At 52.8% G+C, this 17,365-nt stretch overlaps 1 protein-coding gene, 4 non-coding genes and 2 pseudogenes across 5 annotated transcripts; all 7 read left to right on the forward strand.

Moving 5' to 3' along the window:
• The first annotated feature begins 123 nt into the window (after positions 1-123).
• LOC129863011 (U5 spliceosomal RNA) lies at positions 124-240 on the forward strand. The gene has a single exon (XR_008760882.1). It is a non-coding gene; the product is annotated as a U5 spliceosomal RNA (small nuclear RNA).
• Positions 241-3,388: 3,148 nt separating this feature from the next.
• LOC129863063 (U2 spliceosomal RNA) lies at positions 3,389-3,568 on the forward strand (annotated as a pseudogene).
• A 115-nt stretch (positions 3,569-3,683) lies between these two features.
• LOC129862928 (piggyBac transposable element-derived protein 4-like) lies at positions 3,684-7,593 on the forward strand. Its single transcript, XM_055935032.1, has 2 exons — positions 3,684-5,988; positions 6,523-7,593. The coding sequence occupies exons 1-2, from the start codon at positions 5,034-5,036 to the stop codon at positions 7,548-7,550; spliced, it is 1,983 nt and encodes a 660-aa protein (XP_055791007.1). The 5' UTR covers positions 3,684-5,033; the 3' UTR covers positions 7,551-7,593.
• A 260-nt stretch (positions 7,594-7,853) lies between these two features.
• LOC129863012 (U5 spliceosomal RNA) lies at positions 7,854-7,970 on the forward strand. Its single transcript, XR_008760883.1, has one exon. It is a non-coding gene; the product is annotated as a U5 spliceosomal RNA (small nuclear RNA).
• Positions 7,971-14,964: 6,994 nt separating this feature from the next.
• LOC129863070 (U2 spliceosomal RNA) lies at positions 14,965-15,147 on the forward strand. The gene has a single exon (XR_008760928.1). It is a non-coding gene; the product is annotated as a U2 spliceosomal RNA (small nuclear RNA).
• A 331-nt stretch (positions 15,148-15,478) lies between these two features.
• On the forward strand, positions 15,479-15,595 carry LOC129863013 (U5 spliceosomal RNA). Its single transcript, XR_008760884.1, has one exon. It is a non-coding gene; the product is annotated as a U5 spliceosomal RNA (small nuclear RNA).
• A 362-nt stretch (positions 15,596-15,957) lies between these two features.
• Positions 15,958-16,110, forward strand: LOC129862979 (U2 spliceosomal RNA; annotated as a pseudogene).
• Positions 16,111-17,365: the final 1,255 nt, after the last annotated feature.

The raw sequence follows: 17,365 nt of genomic DNA on the forward strand, positions 1-17,365 counted from the left end.
ACTTTTTACCCACACACAGCCGTGGAAAAGTTGTCCGAGTGGGTTGGGTGACTACCCACCCGCGAGATCCCAGCCTAGTAGTGCACAGAGTGTGTCTCGGGGCCCCGACTTCTGACTTCCATACGACTCTGGTTTCTCTTCATTACGCACAAGCCTTTCGCCTTTTACTAAAGACTTCCGTGGAGAGGAACACTTATGAGTTCAAAGTATTTTTGGAAGGGCTTTGCTTCTGGCAGAGCCCGCTATATCTTGTTTCAAGAGAAATTGACAGAGATGATGATGACGACGACGACGACGACGACGACGACGACGCAGCAGAGACTTGTTGCTCATGCGTTTGACTAGTCGCTAAGGGCAATTGAGTTCAAGCCCGACGGACGGACGGACGACTGGCGTATTTACCGGGCTTTGAACAAATAGTCGTCGTCGCACTAGGCGGCGTAAAGAGCTAGTGACTTCAAGACGCATTGGCGACTTTCAAAATCAATAAAAAACACCCGCCTGTCTGTCTGTCGGAAGGGGTGGGGGGGGGGGGGGAGGAGGAGCCACCTTTTGCCGAACCGCCAAAGTCTGCCGAGACCCCCGGGTGCCCGGCGGCTGCAGGGTACCATTTGTGGGTTATCGTTTCTCGGCCTTTTGGCTCAGATCAAGCTTGGTACCGAGGTGCCCCAGAGCCCGCTGAGTCAGAAGGTCGAAGGAAGTCCGGAGGGAGGAAAGTTTGTTGTTTTGGGTTTTGAAGTGGGGTGAGTTTTTGTTTTTTGCCGCTTTTTTGTCATATTTGAATTTTGAAGAGAGAGGGAGCAGAGAAGAAATAGAAAACCTCCGTAGGGAGATGGCGGAAAATCCTTTAGGGAGGACGGTCCCTGTGATAGGGCTAGCAAATACGGTACGTTTTGTATGGAAGGACAAGGCGATGGAGTCTATTAGGCGGGATACCTTTGGGAGGACAATCCTGATGGGAATACTTAAGTTAACGGTGGAGGAGGTGTACTGTTTTCAAGACAACCCAGTGGAGGGAGGTTTTGATGTGGCTCTGAAAACAGGAAAACAGCATGACGAGGTCTTGAGAAGGGTGAAAGAAGTGGAAGCAGAGATGCCGATGTCCCAGTATGTGGTAACCAGTTTGGCGAGGAGAAATTTTAGGGTGATAAATGTGAACATGTACAACCCTTATGTAAAGGACGAGGAGGTGAGGGCTTTTCTGGGGAGGTACCTGGATGGCGTCTCCTCGGCAAGGCACATCAAGGATAATCTGGGCTTTTGGAATGGGAGGAGGGGTTTTCAGGCCCTCCTCAGGGAGGACCCAAAGGGTTTGGGAGGATACCTCCATCCTCCAGCTATGTTCTCCCTGGGGGCTGACAGGGGGACATTATTCTATGCCCGTCAGCCTCCATTTTGCAGGCGTTGTATGGCCTATGGCCATATCGTAGCCGCGTGTAGCGCAAGGAAGTGCAGGTACTGTGGGTCGAGCGAACACGAGGCAAGGGATTGCAGAGAGCCTAAGGAGTGTCACGGGTGTGGCTCGGTGGAGCACCTGTGGCGAGACTGCCCGGCTAGGCGGAGGTCATACGCGTCTGCAGCTGGGGGGAGAGCGGGGGATGGGGGTAGAAGAGAAGAGGAGCGGGAAGAAGAAGGTGGTGGTAGAGGAGGAGGAACTGAACAGATGGAGAGAGAAGAGGAGAAAGAGAAGAGGGCCGGGACGGAAGGAGTGGTGGCCGGGACAGAAGGAGTGGTGGCCGGGACAGAAGGAGTGGTGGCCGGGACAGAAGGAGTGGTGGCCGGGACAGAAGGAGGGAAGGCCGGGACAGAAGGAGGGGAGGCCGGGATAGAAGAAGTGTTGGACGGGACAGATGGAGTGGGGTTTGGGAGGGAAGGAGTGGTGTTTGAGATAGAAGGAGAGGTGGTGGAAATGGAAGGAGAGGGGGTAGGGAAAGAGGGAGGGATGGCCAGGATGGAGGGAGCCAGAGTAGAAGAGGAGGGGGCAGAAGGAGAAGAGGAGGAGGAAGAAGAGGAGGATGAGAGCGAGGAGGAGGAAGAAAGAGAAAAAAATGATGATGAGATATTAGTGGGGAGGGAGAGTATGGATAGACTGGTTAAAGGGAAATTAGAAGAATATATACAGAGTACAAGGCGAGATTTGAAGGGAGAGGAACGTAAGTCGGTAACATTAAAATTTAGGGAGGAGGTTATGGGAATGGAGGGAGAGGAATTTGATAGGCAGTTGGAAAAATATGAGGGAAAATATGGAGAGCTGATGAGGAGGGGGGGTTATTTTAAAGAGATAGATAGGGTAAGGGGGAAATATAAAATAAGGGAGAAAAGGAAAAATATAGGTAAGATGAGAGATATGGGTTATTACACAATGGAAGGAGAGGTGAGGGTAGGGGTGGTTGGGAAAGAAGGAAAGGCGGTTGAGAGGGAAGGAGAGGAGTTTGGGACAGAGGGAGAAGAGAGGAAGGAAGCTGAGGTGGAGGAATTGGACATGGGACAGAAAAAAGAACTCCTTCGAATGATGAGGGAGAGGATAGAGAAGAAGGGACCGGTAAAGGGTTGGGGGGAAGGGGAATTTGATAGGGTGAACAGAGAATTTGAGAAGGTGGTTAGGGAAAAGTTTTTGTATGGGGACCAGGAGGGTAGGGCAGGGACAGAAGGAGAGGTGGAGGGGGAAGAGGAGGGAAAAGGAGGGAAAAGGAAGGGGAAGGGGATAGAGGAAGGTAGGGTAGAAGAGAGGAGGGTGGAGGAGCAAAAAAGGTTAGTATATGGGAGAATGTTGGAGATGGAGAAAGGGAAAAGGTCGATAGATAATTGGGGGAAGGAGGAAACTAGTCGGAACTTGGAGAGGTGTAAGATGGAGGTTAGGATGATGGGGAATAGAGAATTTAGGATGGAGCTTGTCAGATATGATAGGGTGTTTGGGGAGGAGATGAGGGAGAAGGGATTGTATGTGGAGAGGGATAGGGCAAGAGAAAAAAGTGGTTCTTTGGTGCATATCCAAAAGAAGAAGAAGAAGAAAAAGGGGGAGACTGTGGACAATGGGAGGGGGAGAGGTGGTGGGGAGGGGACGGGGGAGGGAGGGGGGGCAGGACCTTCGGGTGTTTCCTCTTTCCTTTCTTCTTTTTCGTCCTTAAAACCTATGGAGGAGCAGGATTGATAGTTGATTTTGGGGGAGGTTAATGAAAGGAGGGAGGCAGGTGCCGGGAGATGGCCCTGGGAGACATTATTGTTATGGTGGGTAGATGGGAGAGGGGAAGGGGAGGGAGGATGTTCCCCTAGAGGTTTTTTTGATTTGGTTTTTGCTATTGTTTAAGTTTTTGATTGATTTTGTTAGAGAAATATAGTTTGAAATTATGTAAATTGGAAGGTTTGAGTTGGTTTATGAAGGTAATAAATATATTTTATAAAAAAAAAAAAAAAATCTGTTCTTATCAGTTTAATATCTGATACGTCCCCCATCGGGGGACTACATATTAAATGGATTTTTTGAACAGGGAGTCGGAAATGGGGCTTGCTCCGTCCGCTCCACGCATCGACCCGGTATTGCAGTACCTCCGGGAACGGTGCAACACACACATTCCTCCCGTTGTCAAGGAAAGAAAAAAGCAAGGGGAAAAAAACATCCAAAGTGAAAGTAGGGCGAAGCGCTCTTCGTGGGTTCCCCCGTTTCCCGCCATTTTACATAACCCTCCCGTTGTCTCGGCGGGTCAGAGCGACCCCGGGCAGTTCCGAGTTGATTGCCCGTGTCTGTGTGTGGGTCGGAGTGACCCCGGCAGCGTTAGCAAGGTGTATGTTGTAACCCTCCTGCCCCTGTGTGGGCGGGGTCATAGTGACGTCAGAGGGGTCAGAGTGACCCCGGCGGCGTTAGCAAGGTGTATGTTGTAACCCTCCTGCCCCTGCCCCTGTGTGGGCGGGGTCATAGTGACGTCAGAGGGGTCAGAGTGACCCTCGGCAGCGTTACCTGTCGCTTCCCCCGTGTCTGTGTGGGTCAGAGAGACCCCGGCAGGCCGGGGTCACGGTGACCCAACACCACCACCTGCTGGATACTAGTAAAAGGTCCTGCCCCAAAATTGACATTCTCAACATTCCGGGCAAGGGCCTGTGTCGAATACGGCGTGTCTGCCCCCAAACGGGCCCTTGGGCCCCGTGTGAGTTTGGATATCGAATCTAAAAACGCCCCCCTACAAACTACTTTCCCTTGGTTGTGGAAATTGTGCCTTTCGGGTATGGCTGTTGTTAGACAACCTTCCCCTTGCCTCGGCGGGACAGAGTGACCACCGGCCAGCGTTCCGAGTCGATTCCCAGTGTCTGTGTGGGTTAGAGAGACCCCGGCAGCGTTTAGCAAGGTGTATGTTGTAACCCTCCTACCCCTGTCTGGGCCAGGTCACATTGACCCGAGCCCTGTTGTAAGCCCTGCGTTATGAGTTGTTCCCCTCTGTTCCGGGGGCCTGGGGTCAGAGTGACCCCGGCGGCGTTAGCAAGGTGTATGTTGTAAACCCTCCCCTCCTACCCCTGTCTGAGCCGGGTCGGAGTGACCCGGGGCCTGTGTTAGGAGTTGTTCCCCTCTGTCTGGGCCGGGTCGGAGTGACCCCGGCAGGGACCAGTTGTCCCCACCAACTCTGTGCACGACCTCGGTGCTATCACGCGGGTAGGCCAGCCGAGCGTCCCGGATGGGACCGAAGGGGCCAAGGGGCCGAAGGGCCGAAGGGGCGAAGGGCCGAAGGGCCGAAGGGCCGAAGGAGCAGGCAGGGCCGACCACGCGCCTCGTCCATTCGCGTGCCTCGTCCCATTCACGTGGCCACCGTAAGCAGGGCGTAGAGAGGCTACTAATATTGTCAGGAAGAAGAAGAAGAAGAAGAAGAAGAAGAAGAGGACGACGACGAGGACGACGACGAGGAGGAATACGACCCCGCCGAGCGTGAGCCCTCCGCCTACGACAGTAAGCAGGGCGTAGAGAGCCTACTAATATTGTCAGGAAGAAGAAGAAGAACAAGAACAACAACAACAACAAGAACAACAACAACAACAAGAAGAACAAGATGAGGACGATGATGAGGACGACGACGAGGACGACGGCGACGAGGAATACGACCCCGCCGAGCGTGTTGCCTCCGCCTACGACGCCTCGCAGTCCCGGTTTCAGCGCGGCTCAGGTCCTGGAACAGATATCCTCCAGCGTCGACCAAGAAGACGAAGAAGACTACTGCGATTCCGAAGAGGAGGACGTTTCGGAAGATGAAGACGGTGAGGAATACAACCCCGAGCGCGACGCGGACGACTACGGAGACGACTCGGCCTCGCGGTCGAGCTCCTCTTCGGAGGAAGATCCGGAGGAAGAGCCGGAGGAAGAGCCGGAGGGAGACGCGGCCGCTGCCCGAGAGGAGCGAGACAGAGAGCCAGACAGAGCCAGAGAGCCAGAGCGAGAAAGGGAGACGTTGCTGTCGAAAAACGGCAAAATCAAATGGTCCTCCGCGGCCTATCGCGGCCCGGACCGACCCCGCGCCATCCGCCAGCCCTGCCCCGCCGTGACGCCGGGCCCCACGGCCTACGCCGCGTCGCGAGCGCTCGACATCGAGTCCGCCTTCCGGCTGTTTGTCACACCGGCGATAGAAAGGATCATCGTGGACATGACCAATCTGCAGGGGGTGAGAAAATACGGAGACGGCTGGCGACCCATGGACTCCACCGACCTGCGCGCCTACGTAGGGCTGCTGATCCTAGCCGGCGTCTACAGGTCCCGAGGCGAGGCCGCGGCCAGCCTGTGGGACGCCGAGAGCGGCAGGACCGTGTTCCGCGCCACCATGCCGCTCAAGGCGTTTCACAAGTACTCGAGGCTGCTGCGATTCGACGACCGCCAGTCGAGACCCGCGAGACTCGCCACCGACAGACTGGCGGCCGTGAGAGAGGTGTGGGACCTGTGGGAGGAGCGGCTGCAGGCCCTCTACAACCCGGGGCCCGAAGTGACGGTGGACGAACAACTGGTCCCGTTCAGAGGTACCGTCTATGCATCTGTGTACGTACGCGTAGCGTAGAGAGCACGGGCAGTCTATGTATCTGTGTACGTACGCGTAGCGTAGAGAGCACGGCCAGTCTATGTATCTGTGTTTGTACGCGTGGCGTAGAGAGCACGGGCAGTCTATGTATCTGTGCATAGAGAGCGGTAGCAGTCAATGTATCTGCGTTTGTACGCGTGGCGTAGAGAGCACGGGCAGTCTATGTATCTGTGTTTGTACGCGTGGCGTAGAGAGCACGGGCAGTCTATGTATCTGTGCATAGAGAGCGGTAGCAGTCAATGTATCTGTGTATGTACGTGTAGTAGCACGGGCAGCGGTAGCAATCGGCAGTAGTAGCAATGGGCAGCAGTAGCAATGGGCAGTGGCACGGGCGGCGGCGGCGGCGGCTGCGTGTAACGTAAACGCAGTGCGCCCCGATGGTGAGCCTGTAACGATGACGCTGCTGCTAATCTCCTGCTAATCTCCTCTCCCTCTCCTCTCCCTCTCCTCTCCCTCCCCTCTCCCTCGCCTCAAGGACGCTGTCCTTTCCGACAGTACATTCCCAGCAAGCCGGCCAAATACGGCATCAAGTCGTGGGTGGCCTGCGACGCCAAGTCCAGCTACGCTTGGAAGATGCAAGTGTACACCGGCAAGGCGGCCGGCGGATGCCCCGAGAAGAACCAGGGCGCGCGCGTCGTCCTCGATCTGACCGAGGGACTGCCGGACGGTCACAACGTCACGTGTGACAATTTCTTCACCTCCTACGAACTCGGGCAGCGGCTCCTCGAGAGGAACCTCACCATGGTGGGCACGGTGCGAAAGAACAAGCCCGAGCTCCCTCCCGCGCTGCTCCAGTCCAAGGGCAGACAGGTCTCGTCCTCCAGGTTCGCCTTCACGACCACCGCCACTCTAGTGTCCTACCTGGCAAAGAGAAATAAGAACGTGCTGCTTCTGAGCACGCGGCACGCGGAGCCCGACGTCAGCGATCGCCGAGACCGGAAGCCGGCCCTCATCCTAGACTACAACTGCAACAAGGGCGGCGTGGACAACCTAGACAAGGTGGTCGGGACCTACAGCTGCAGACGGATGACCGCCCGCTGGCCCCTGGTCATCTTCCACAACATCCTCGACGTGTCCTCCTACAACGCCTTTGTCATATGGCGAGAGATCAACCCCGACTGGATGCCCGGGAAGCGGAACAAGAGGAGGGTGTTCCTGGAGCAGCTCGGAAAGGCGCTCGTGAAGCCCTTGATCCAAAGAAGGCAGCGTCTCCCCCGCACCGAAGCCTCGTCCGCACTTGTCAAAGTCATACGGGGCGAGCGTGTATCCGCCGAGGCTCGTCCGCAGGCCCGCGAGCGAGCCGCCGGCCCGGCCGCCGCCGCCGCCCCGGCCGCCCCGCTGGGGGCGAGTAAGAGGAAGAGGTGTCAGGTCTGCCCACCCAAGAAGGACGCCAAGACACACACAGCGTGCTGCAGGTGTAAGAAATACATCTGCAAAGGCTGTTCACACCCATACTGTCACACTTGTGCCCACTGGGCCTTTAGCCAAGACGGGACAGAGTGACCCCGGGGGGGGACACTGTGTGCTAGGCATAATAGAAGGACAACGGGAGGGTTAAAAAAAAAAAAAAAAAAAAAAAAAAAAAAACGTTGGTCAGGATAGTGAGTGAGTGTCTGTCTGTCTGTCTGTCTGTCTGTCTGTCTGTCTGTCTGTCTGTGTCTGTCTGTGACTTTTTACCCACACACAGCCGTGGAAAAGTAGGCAGAGTGGGTTGGGTGACCGACCACCCACCCACCCACCCACCCGCGAGATCCCAGCCTAGTAGTGCACAGAGTGTGTCTCGGGCCCCGACGTCTGACTTCCACACGACTCTGGTTTCTCTTCATTACGCACAAGCCTTTCGCCTTTTACTAAAGACTTCCGTGGAGAGGAACACTTATGAGTTCAAAGTATTTTTGGAAGGGCTTTGCTTCTGGCAGAGCCCGCTATATCTTGTTTCAAGAGAAATTGACAGAGATGTTGATGACGCCGCCGCCGCCGCCGCCGCCGCCGCCGCCGCCGCCGCAGCAGAGACTTGTTGCTCATGCGTTTGACTAGTCGCTAAGGGCAATTGAGTTCAAGCAAGCCCGACGGACGACTGGCGTATTTGCCGGGCTTTGAACAAATAGTCTTCTTCGTCGTCGTCGTCGCACTAGGCGGCGTAAAGAGCTAGTGACTTCAAGACGCATTGGCGACTTTAAAAATAAATAAAAAACACCAGCCTGTCTGTCGCCAGGGAAGGGGGGGCTGGGGGGGAGGAGCCACCTTTTGCCAAACCGCCAAAGTCTGCCGAGACCCCCGGGTGCCCGGCGGCTGCAGGGTACCATTTGTGGGTTATCGCTTCTCGGCCTTTTGGCTAAGACCAAGCGTAGATTCGGGCTTTGGTACACACAACTTGTTTTCTCTGTTTCATTTTTCAACCTTTTTTTCTCATTCTAGGTGTTGGTGGTGGTTTGGTGGTGGTGGACTGCAGGTGCATCAGCACCTGTATGGTGAGTTAAGGTTTAATTTAATCACTTTCTGTAAATTTGTATGTTAGTTTGCTGTCGTGTTTTGTGTTTCCATTTCACTTAAAAAATATTTAAAAAAAAAAATAATAATTGTTTGTGTTCCTCTTGTTTCCCCATCCCTTTTCCCCTTAGCTTCCCTCTAGTCTTTTCTGTTTGTTTGTAGTGTTTGCTAGCTGGGTTGGCTTGCTTGCTAGCCGGCCTGTCTTGCTTTAGCTGGACTGGCCTGCTAGCTTCCTCGCCCCTTAGGTTTGGCAAGCATTGTTTGTTTTCTTCTGTTTGTTTTGTAGCCCCCATTAAACCTATCCCTACTCTCTTAATTGTTTTTCTTTTTCTATCCCCTGAACTTTCCCTGGTCCTACTTTTTGTTTGTTGGGTTTTTGTTGGCACTTGGGGGACTCTTGTTGGCTGGCCGGCCTGCTAGCTGGTTAGCTTAGCCTGGCCTGCTGGTGAGGCCTGCCAGCCCCATTTCCCCTCTATTTCGGCTTGTTCTTTGTTAGTACTTCTGTTTTTCCTTGTGTCCTGCCCCCCCCCCCCCCCCCAACCCAACCCACTTTTTGTTCCCTAGTTTCCCACCCCCCTTTTAATTTCATTTGTTTGTTTCTTGTTAGCTGGGAGGTTTTAGTACCTGGCCTGCTAGCTTGGTAGCTTAGCCTCACCGGCTAGTGCGGCCTGCTAGCCTCCCAGCCCTCGCAAATTGTTTTGTTTGGTGTCCCCTTTTTATTTTTATTTTTCCCTTTAGCTTCTTTCCCCCGTTCAAATTTCCTTCTGTTTGTCTTTGTCAGCTGGGAGGTTTTAGCACCCGGCCTACCAGCTTGTTAGTTAGTCTGACCGGCTGGTACGGCCTGCTAGCCTCCTAGCTCTTGTTAACTGTTTTGTCAGGCCTACCTTTATTTTTCCCCTGCGTCTCCCCCATTGTTGATAAGTTCACCTGGGTGCTGTGTTAGCTCGTTTTGTGTCCCGTGGTGTTGGTAGGCCCTGTTAGCCTAGCATAGCTGGACCTGCCAGCGGCCTCGGGTGTTTACACTCCCCCTCCCCCATTACTTAATTTTTATTTTTATTTTTTCACTGGTGTTGGGTTATAAAGGGAGTGGGCCTCCATCATGTCAGCAGCACAGGCTGGCATGCGGAGGCACCATGCCGTGCGCCTCCTTTTAAAGGAGAAGGGAGGGAAATTAATGGAGTTATCCCGATTGGATTTCTCCAGAAAATTCCTCCAAAAGGAACTCCGTTTCGTACCTGAGCAGGTGAATTGCATCCTAACCCTCCCTTATGGGAAGGGCTTCGATGTTAGTTTCGCCTGCGCCAGCTTCCTGAGGGAGTTCTGGGGGCAACTCCAGAACGTCCAGAACACCCAGGGATCCCTTTCAGCTATGTTTAAGGTGATCAAGCTGACGGACAATAGCATTAAAACCGTTATTGTCCGTATGTACAATGAAACGGTACAGCCGGAGGACGTTGCAGTATGGTTGGGCAGGTACTGCAACGTGAGGGGGCCCCTGACCCAGGTGAAGGATCCCGATGGGATCTGGACAGGGGCCTGGAGGGTCACTGTCCAGCAGAGGGAGGACCCCGGGGGCTATGGTGGATTGAAAGCCATCCCGTCCACCATAGTCCTCGGAGAGAACAGGGGCCATGTTCACTACCAGGACCAGCCCAAGCTGTGCCGTAAGTGTGGTGAACATGGCCACCTAGCAGACGCCTGTGACAAGGTGGTCTGCATGAAGTGCCGGGAGGTGGGCCACCGCTACGAGGATTGCACGAACGGCAGATCGTGCAGCCTCTGTGGCGAGCGGTCCCACCTCATCCGCAGTTGCCCCTCCTCCTGGGCCAATAAGGTCAGGGCTGGCAGGTTGGAGGCGGCGGCTGCGGACCGGGCTTCCGAGCGCCAGAGGGGGAAAGCGGCAGTTGCCACGGTGGCAGTAGTGGAGGAGGTGGTAGCGGCGGCAGTAGTGGAGGAGGTGGTAGCGGTGGCAGTAGTGGAGGAGGAGGTGGTGGCGGTAGTGGAGGAGGTGGTGGCGGTAGTGGAGGAAGTGGTGGCAGTAGTGGAGGAGGTGGTAGGAGAGGTGGAGGGCGCGGAAGGCGCAGTGGTGGAAGAAGTGGGAGGGGAGGCAAAAACCCTCCCCACCCCAATCCCCCTGCCCCAGACTGAAGTGACCCCTGAAGGAGAAAGGGCCGAGAAAGACGGCTCCGGGGAGTTGGTGAGTGAGAGCTCCCCAAGCGGGTCCGACAGCATGATGACAGTGTCGGAAACGACACTGTCAAGCGAGGAGGGTATGGGAGGGGGGGGAGAGGCCCTGGGCGAACACCTTCCCCTACGAAAGAGAAATGCAGAGGAGCTCTCCGACCCCGAACAGGGTGAGGGAAAGAAGGGCAAGCTGGAGTGGGAGAGCTCCCAGGGGGAGGATGAGTCCAGGGTCTTCCCCGCCAACTCTCCTAACCAGGAATCGTTTTTAAACCCTGTTTTAACCTCCTCTCCCTACCAACCCCCCTTACCCCGTAGGGAGAGAGAGAAAGAACCTGAAAAATAACCCCTTTTAAACTGTTTTAATGCTTTCTTTCCTTTTAGCACTGTTTTTACTCACCTCTTTCATGGCTTTTAACATCACCACCATAAACGTTAGGAGTGTGAAGACTGAAATAAGAGCACAATCGGTTTTATCCTTTTTAGAAAGTGTTAATTCAGATGTGTTTTTATTACAGGAGTGTGGCCTACCCTTTTTATCCTCTTATACCAAATGGGAGGAAAAGTGGCAGCGTGGGCCCTCCATTTGGAGCGGATCCAATTTTAATAAAAACGATGGTGTGGCCATTTTATTCAAGAACCCACAGGTGGTGGTGAGGGGGAGCACAGTGGTGGTTGGGGGGCGTGCTCTTTTAGCCAACTGTACTTTTATGGGGAGAGATTTTAACGTGCTAAATGTATATGGTTTTAACAACAAACATGACCGTTGCACACTTTTAGAAGACCTGCAGTCCCACATGCTGGGGAGGGATCCTTTAGTGGTGGGTGGGGATTTTAATTGTGTTTTAAGTAGAGCAGACAGGAGAGGGGCAGGAGAGGATTTTAAGGTAGATAGGTCAAGTGTTTTATTGCAAGGGTTGTGCAGGGATTTTAAACTAACTGACTGTTTTAAAACCCTGCATCCAAGAGAGGAGGGCTTCACCTGGACCAGTGGTGACGGCACCAGAGCCTCTCGCATTGACTATCTGTTTACCCGGGACTGTCCCCCAATTGATGCTAGAACAACCCCCGCTTTCTTCTCAGATCACGTAATGCTGACGTGCACCCTCTCACTAACCTCGGGTGTGACTGTAGGACGAGGGCCCTGGAAACTGAACTGCTCCCTTTTAGAAGATGATAGAGTAGTTAGCCAGTACCGGGAGCAGTTCAGCCAGTGGCAGACGCTACAGGACTTCTTTGATACACGCGCACAGTGGTGGGAAATGGTGAAGGGTAAGACGAGGACCTTCTTCAGGGAGATAGGAAAGAGAGTAAGTAAGAAACAAGATAGACGCATGTTGGGACTGCAGAAGAGACTGGAACGGTATTTTAACCTATGCCAACAGGGCTTTGATTTTAACCAAGAAATTAAAGAAGTAAAGAAAGAAATGGCATTTTTAGCAGAACATAAGAGCAAGGGGGTTATTTTAAGAAGCAAGGAAAGGGAATTAGAAGAGGGGGAGAAGTGTACTAGATACTTTTTTAAGAAGATAGTTAGCAAGGGTAGGTTAATGACAGGGTTAAAAGATAAAGATGGGGTTTTAAAAACAGACACAGAAGAAATTAAAGGAGTAGTCGAGGATTTTTACGGGGAACTGTTCGGGGTAAAAGATGTATGTGAGGAGATTATGGAGGACGTTTTAACATACATTGACAGGACCATACCCAGTACGGACGACCTGACGAAAGACCTGACAAAGACTGAACTCGACGAAGGACTGAGACATTTTAAGAGGGGAAAATCACCGGGGGAGGACGGCCTCCCCTTGGAGTTTTATCTAACCTTTTGGGATGTTTTAGCCGACGAACTTCTGACTGTTTTTACTGACTTCGAACAACTTGACAGACTACCTGACAGTTTTAGAGTAGGAATCGTGACCCTTTTACACAAGAAAAACGACAGGACTGACCTGACAAACTGGAGACCGATTACCCTTTTAAATTTTGATTGTAAACTTTTTACCAAGGTTTTAACACTCAGAATGTCTTCTGTTTTAGGGGAGGTGATCCACCCGGATCAAGCCTGTGCCATTCCGGGAAGGAAGATCACGGACAGCCTAGTACTGATCAGAGATGCCATCTGTTATGCGAGAGACAGAAACATGCGGCTTATAGTCCTAAATTTAGATTTTGAGAAAGCCTTTGATCGGGTCTCGCACCAGTACCTCTTTAAGGTACTGCAAAAAATGGGGTTCCCAGAAAGGTTTCTAGCTTGGGTGGGATTGCTGTATAGGGACATCACCAGCAGAATTCTGGTAAACGGGCATTTGTCAAGAGCGGTGGGAGTACACTGCGGCGTCCGTCAGGGCTGTCCATTATCTCCCCTCCTGTTTGTTGCTTGTATTGAACCACTGGCACAGGTCTTGAGAAGGGACCAACGGATCAGTGGGGTGGGTATCCCGGGGAGTGGGGGGATGACTGCCAAGTGCGTCTTTTATATGGACGACGTCAATATTTTATGTACCGACCTTTTATCTGTTGACAGGACCCTGGACAGGACTGACTGGTACGGACAAGCCTCTGGGGCGAGACTGAATAGGAAAAAGACAGAGGCCCAATTCTTCGGACCGTGGGCAGACTCAGACTTGACCAGACTACCACTGACAGTTAAAATGACAGACATAAGGGTTCTGGGGGTAAAATTTGACAGGGAGGGAGGAGGTAGTGGCAATTGGACCGGGATTTTAGGGACTGTAAGACAGAGACTGGGTTTTTGGGGACTGAGACGACTGACATTTGAGGGCAAGGTTTTAATCATCAAGGCTGTGATTTTACCTGTTCTCTTATTAATCAGTTCTGTTTTTATCCCCCCACGAACAACTCTTTTAGCTCTGGACCGGATGCTGTTTTATTTCCTGTGGGGAAGCAAGTGGGAGAGGCTGAGGAGGGAGGTGGTAAAGAGGCCCAGGTCCAAGGGGGGGAAGGGCTTGCCCGACCTCTACTTGTTCCTGGGCAGCCGCTATACAGCGCTACATCTGACTCTTGCCACCTCCCCGGTCACCAACAAGACCCAGGCCCTCGCACGGTTCTGGCTGGGATCTTACCTCAGGTCTCTGGGGCTGATCCCAGTCGACCTGCGAGCCCCAGTCTCTTTCCTGCTCCCCACTCACTACGCCCAGCTCCAGAAATTTTTAAGACATTTTAAACTGGAAAAAGAAGCAGTCACGGTTTTAACTAAACACCGCTCTCTTCTCTCTCTTGTGCAGGATCGGGAACCAGTGTGTCCAGTACGCGGGCTTGCTATAGGCGAGCCCACAACGGTTTGGCGTAATGTGGCACATCCTGCTCTCCTGAATTGGCACCGGGACCTGTCCTGGATGGTCGCCCACGAGATCCTCCCGGTCAGGGCCGTCATGCACTCACGGGGCATGGCGAGAACATCCGCGTGCCCCCGACCAGGCTGCGGCCAAGAGGAGTCGGTGAGGCACCTGCTCTGTGAGTGCAGAGCCGCCAGGGACCTGTGGAAGGAAGCAGGCCCCCTGATCACTCCGTGTCTGCCAGCAGGGGAGGACCTAACGCCTCAGCTCGTGCTGTACGGGGTGGGCCGAAGGCCCATTCCATCGAAGGCCTTCACCAAGCTCTGGCCCACCCTCACGTGCCTGAAGGACGCCCTGTGGTCCTCCCGCAACCTGCTGGTAGCGAAGAACGTAGAGACCACCCCCCAGGCAGTGGCTATGGTAGCCACGGAAGCCCTGGGGTGGTACAGAAGGAAGGGGGCCTCGACCCCAAGTGAAGGGTCCCCCACAACACCCTAGGTCCCGGCGGCCACGGCCTGACAGCGCTGCGGCGCCTAGGGCGATGCGCCTAGGGGAGGGGTCTCCTCTGGGCCCCGAAGGATGGGACGGTAGTTTATTCAGAGGAGCAGAATGAGGCGAGTTTGATAAGGACTCACCCCGCACCTGTACAAGGGACCGAAGACAGTTTTTTAACAAAGTGACTTTTTAACATGTTTTTCTTCATGTCTTAAAAATGTTTTACTTTTTTTTTAAATCATTTGTACACATTTTAAATGGCTTTTACAGATTTGATGTTTTTACTAGAAAAGTACTTTTACTCATGGTTGTTTTTCATTGTTTTAAAACAACATGTACTTTTTACCCAATTTAAATGTAATGTTCAAATGCTGTGTTTTATGCCTTATTGCTGTTTTTATGTGTATAACTGATGTAAAAAATGTATGAGCTGTTTTTAAAGGAAAGGTGTCAATAAAACTTTTTCCAAAAAAAAAAAAAAAAAATCTGTTCTTATCAGTTTAATATCTGATACGTCCCCCATCGGGGGACTACATATTAAATGGATTTTTTGAACAGGGAGTCGGAAATGGGGCTTGCTCCGTCCGCTCCACGCATCGACCCGGTATTGCAGTACCTCCGGGAACGGTGCAACACACACATTCCTCCCGTTGTCAAGGAAAGAAAAAAGCAAGGGGAAAAAAACATCCAAAGTGAAAGTAGGGCGAAGCGCTCTTCGTGGGTTCCCCCGTTTCCCGCCATTTTACTTAAAAAAAAAAAAAAAAAAACCGTTGGTCAGGATAGTGAGTGAGTGAGTGAGTGAGTGTCTGTCTGTGTGTCTGTGTGTCTGTCTGTGACTTTTTACCCACACACAGCCGTGGAAAAGTAGGCAGAGTGGGTTGGGTGACCGACCACCCACCCACCCACCCGCGAGATCCCAGCCTAGTAGTGCACAGAGTGTGTCTCGGGCCCCGACGTCTGACTTCCACACGACTCTGGTTTCTCTTCATTACGCACAAGCCTTTCGCCTTTTACTAAAGACTTCCGTGGAGAGGAACACTTATGAGTTCAAAGTATTTTTGGAAGGGCTTTGCTTCTGGCAGAGCCCGCTATATCTTGTTTCAAGAGAAATTGACAGAGATGTTGATGACGCCGCCGCCGCCGCAGCAGAGACTTGTTGCTCATGCGTTTGACTAGTCGCTAAGGGCAATTGAGTTCAAGCAAGCCCGACGGACGACTGGCGTATTTGCCGGGCTTTGAACAAATAGTCGTCGTCGTCGTCGCACTAGGCGGCGTAAAGAGCTAGTGACTTCAAGACGCATTGGCGACTTTAAAAATAAATAAAAAACACCAGCCTGTCTGTCGCCAGGGAAGGGGGGGCTGGGGGGGAGGAGCCACCTTTTGCCAAACCGCCAAAGTCTGCCGAGACCCCCGGGTGCCCGGCGGCTGCAGGGTACCATTTGTGGGTTATCGCTTCTCGGCCTTTTGGCTAAGATCAAGTGTAGTTACCTTGTCAGTGCTGCACTTGATCGGAGAAGCGATCGCAGGCCGGAGGGCGCCCGGGAAATTGTGCTATTTCATTTTGTTAAAATTATTATTTTTGTTGTTTGTCTTAACCTTGTATGTTCTTTTGTCCTGGGTTAGGTGGTGGTTTTGGTGGTGGGCTACAGATGCACCAGCACCTGTAGGGTGAGTTTAAAGGCCCTCTGGTCTTTTTCTTTCTTATTTAATTTCATTTCATTTTCCCCCTTGTTTGTCCTGTTTTGTATCTCTCCACCCCCTTGTATCCTACCCTCCCCCACCTTTAGCTCTTCCTACTGTTTTGAGTTTTGTGTTGTCTGCTAGCCTGAGTGGCTTTCGGGCTTGTGGGCCTGCTAGCATCAGCTTGGCTTGGCCTGCTAGCCCCCTGGCCCTTTTAGGCGCGGCAGGCTTTGTTTGTTGTTTGTTTGACTGTGGTTCCCTTGTTCCCCTTGTCCCCATCCATTTTGTACTTTTAGTTTATTTCCCCAATTGCCTTTTGTCCCAGTCCCTTGTCGTTTTGTGTTGTCAACTGGGGGACATTTGCTGGCTGGCCTGCTAGCTGGTTAGCTTAGTCTGGCCTGCTGGTGAGGCTTGCTAGCTTCCTCGTCCCTCAAGTTTGGCAGGGTTTGTTAGTTAGTGTGCCCCTTGTTGTTTCCCTCCCTTTTTTTCCCCCAATAATTTGTTCCCCTCCCCCCCTCCTTTTTGGTTTGTGTGCTCGTTTGGTATTGTTGTGAGGCCTCGTGGCTTGTGGGCTGCTAGCTGGTAGGCTTAGCCTAGCCTGCTGGTAAGAACTGCTAGCCTCCTGGCCTTTGTTTGTTTGGTGTGTGTGGTTTAAATTTGTCTTTCCCTTTTGTGTCCTTCCCTTTACAAAAAATATTATTTAAAAAAAAAAAAAAAAAAAAAAAAAATCCCCCCCCTTCCTAGTGTTCCTTCCCCCTGTTCACAAGATTATTTTGGTGCTGTGCTAGATAGGCTGTTGTGTGTTCCGTGGTGCTGGTAGGCCCTGGTTAGCTTAGCCTAGCTGAGCCTGCTAGCATCCTCGGTTGTCTTACACCCCTCCCCCTCTCTCCCAAACCTCTTTCCCAACCCCCTCTCCCTTCCCCCGCTCCCCTCTTCCTTCCCCCTCCCCTTTTTCCCCTCCCCCTCCCCCTACTTTCACTGGTGTTGGGTTATAAAGGGAGTGGGCCTCCATCATGTCAGCAGCACAGGCTGGCATGAGGAGGCACCATGCAGTGCGCCTCCTTCTAAAGGAGAAGGGAGGAAAAATAATGGAGTTATCCCGATTGGATTTCTCCAGAAAATTCCTCCAAAAGGAACTCGGTTTCCATCCCGCGCAGGTAAACTGCATCCTCGCCC

Source organism: Salvelinus fontinalis, chromosome 9 (genome assembly GCF_029448725.1).
Source record: "Salvelinus fontinalis isolate EN_2023a chromosome 9, ASM2944872v1, whole genome shotgun sequence".
NCBI lineage: Eukaryota > Metazoa > Chordata > Actinopteri > Salmoniformes > Salmonidae > Salvelinus > Salvelinus fontinalis.

What these genes read in the sequence shown, in the direction of transcription:
- LOC129862928 (XM_055935032.1), top strand. Translation starts at nt 5,034, where the DNA reads ATGAGGACGATGATGAGGACGACGACGAGGACGACGGCGACGAGGAAT. An exon ending in ACAACTGGTCCCGTTCAGAG is followed by an intron (nt 5,989 to 6,522) that starts GTACCGTCTATG and finishes CCTCGCCTCAAG; the next exon opens with GACGCTGTCCTTTCCGACAG.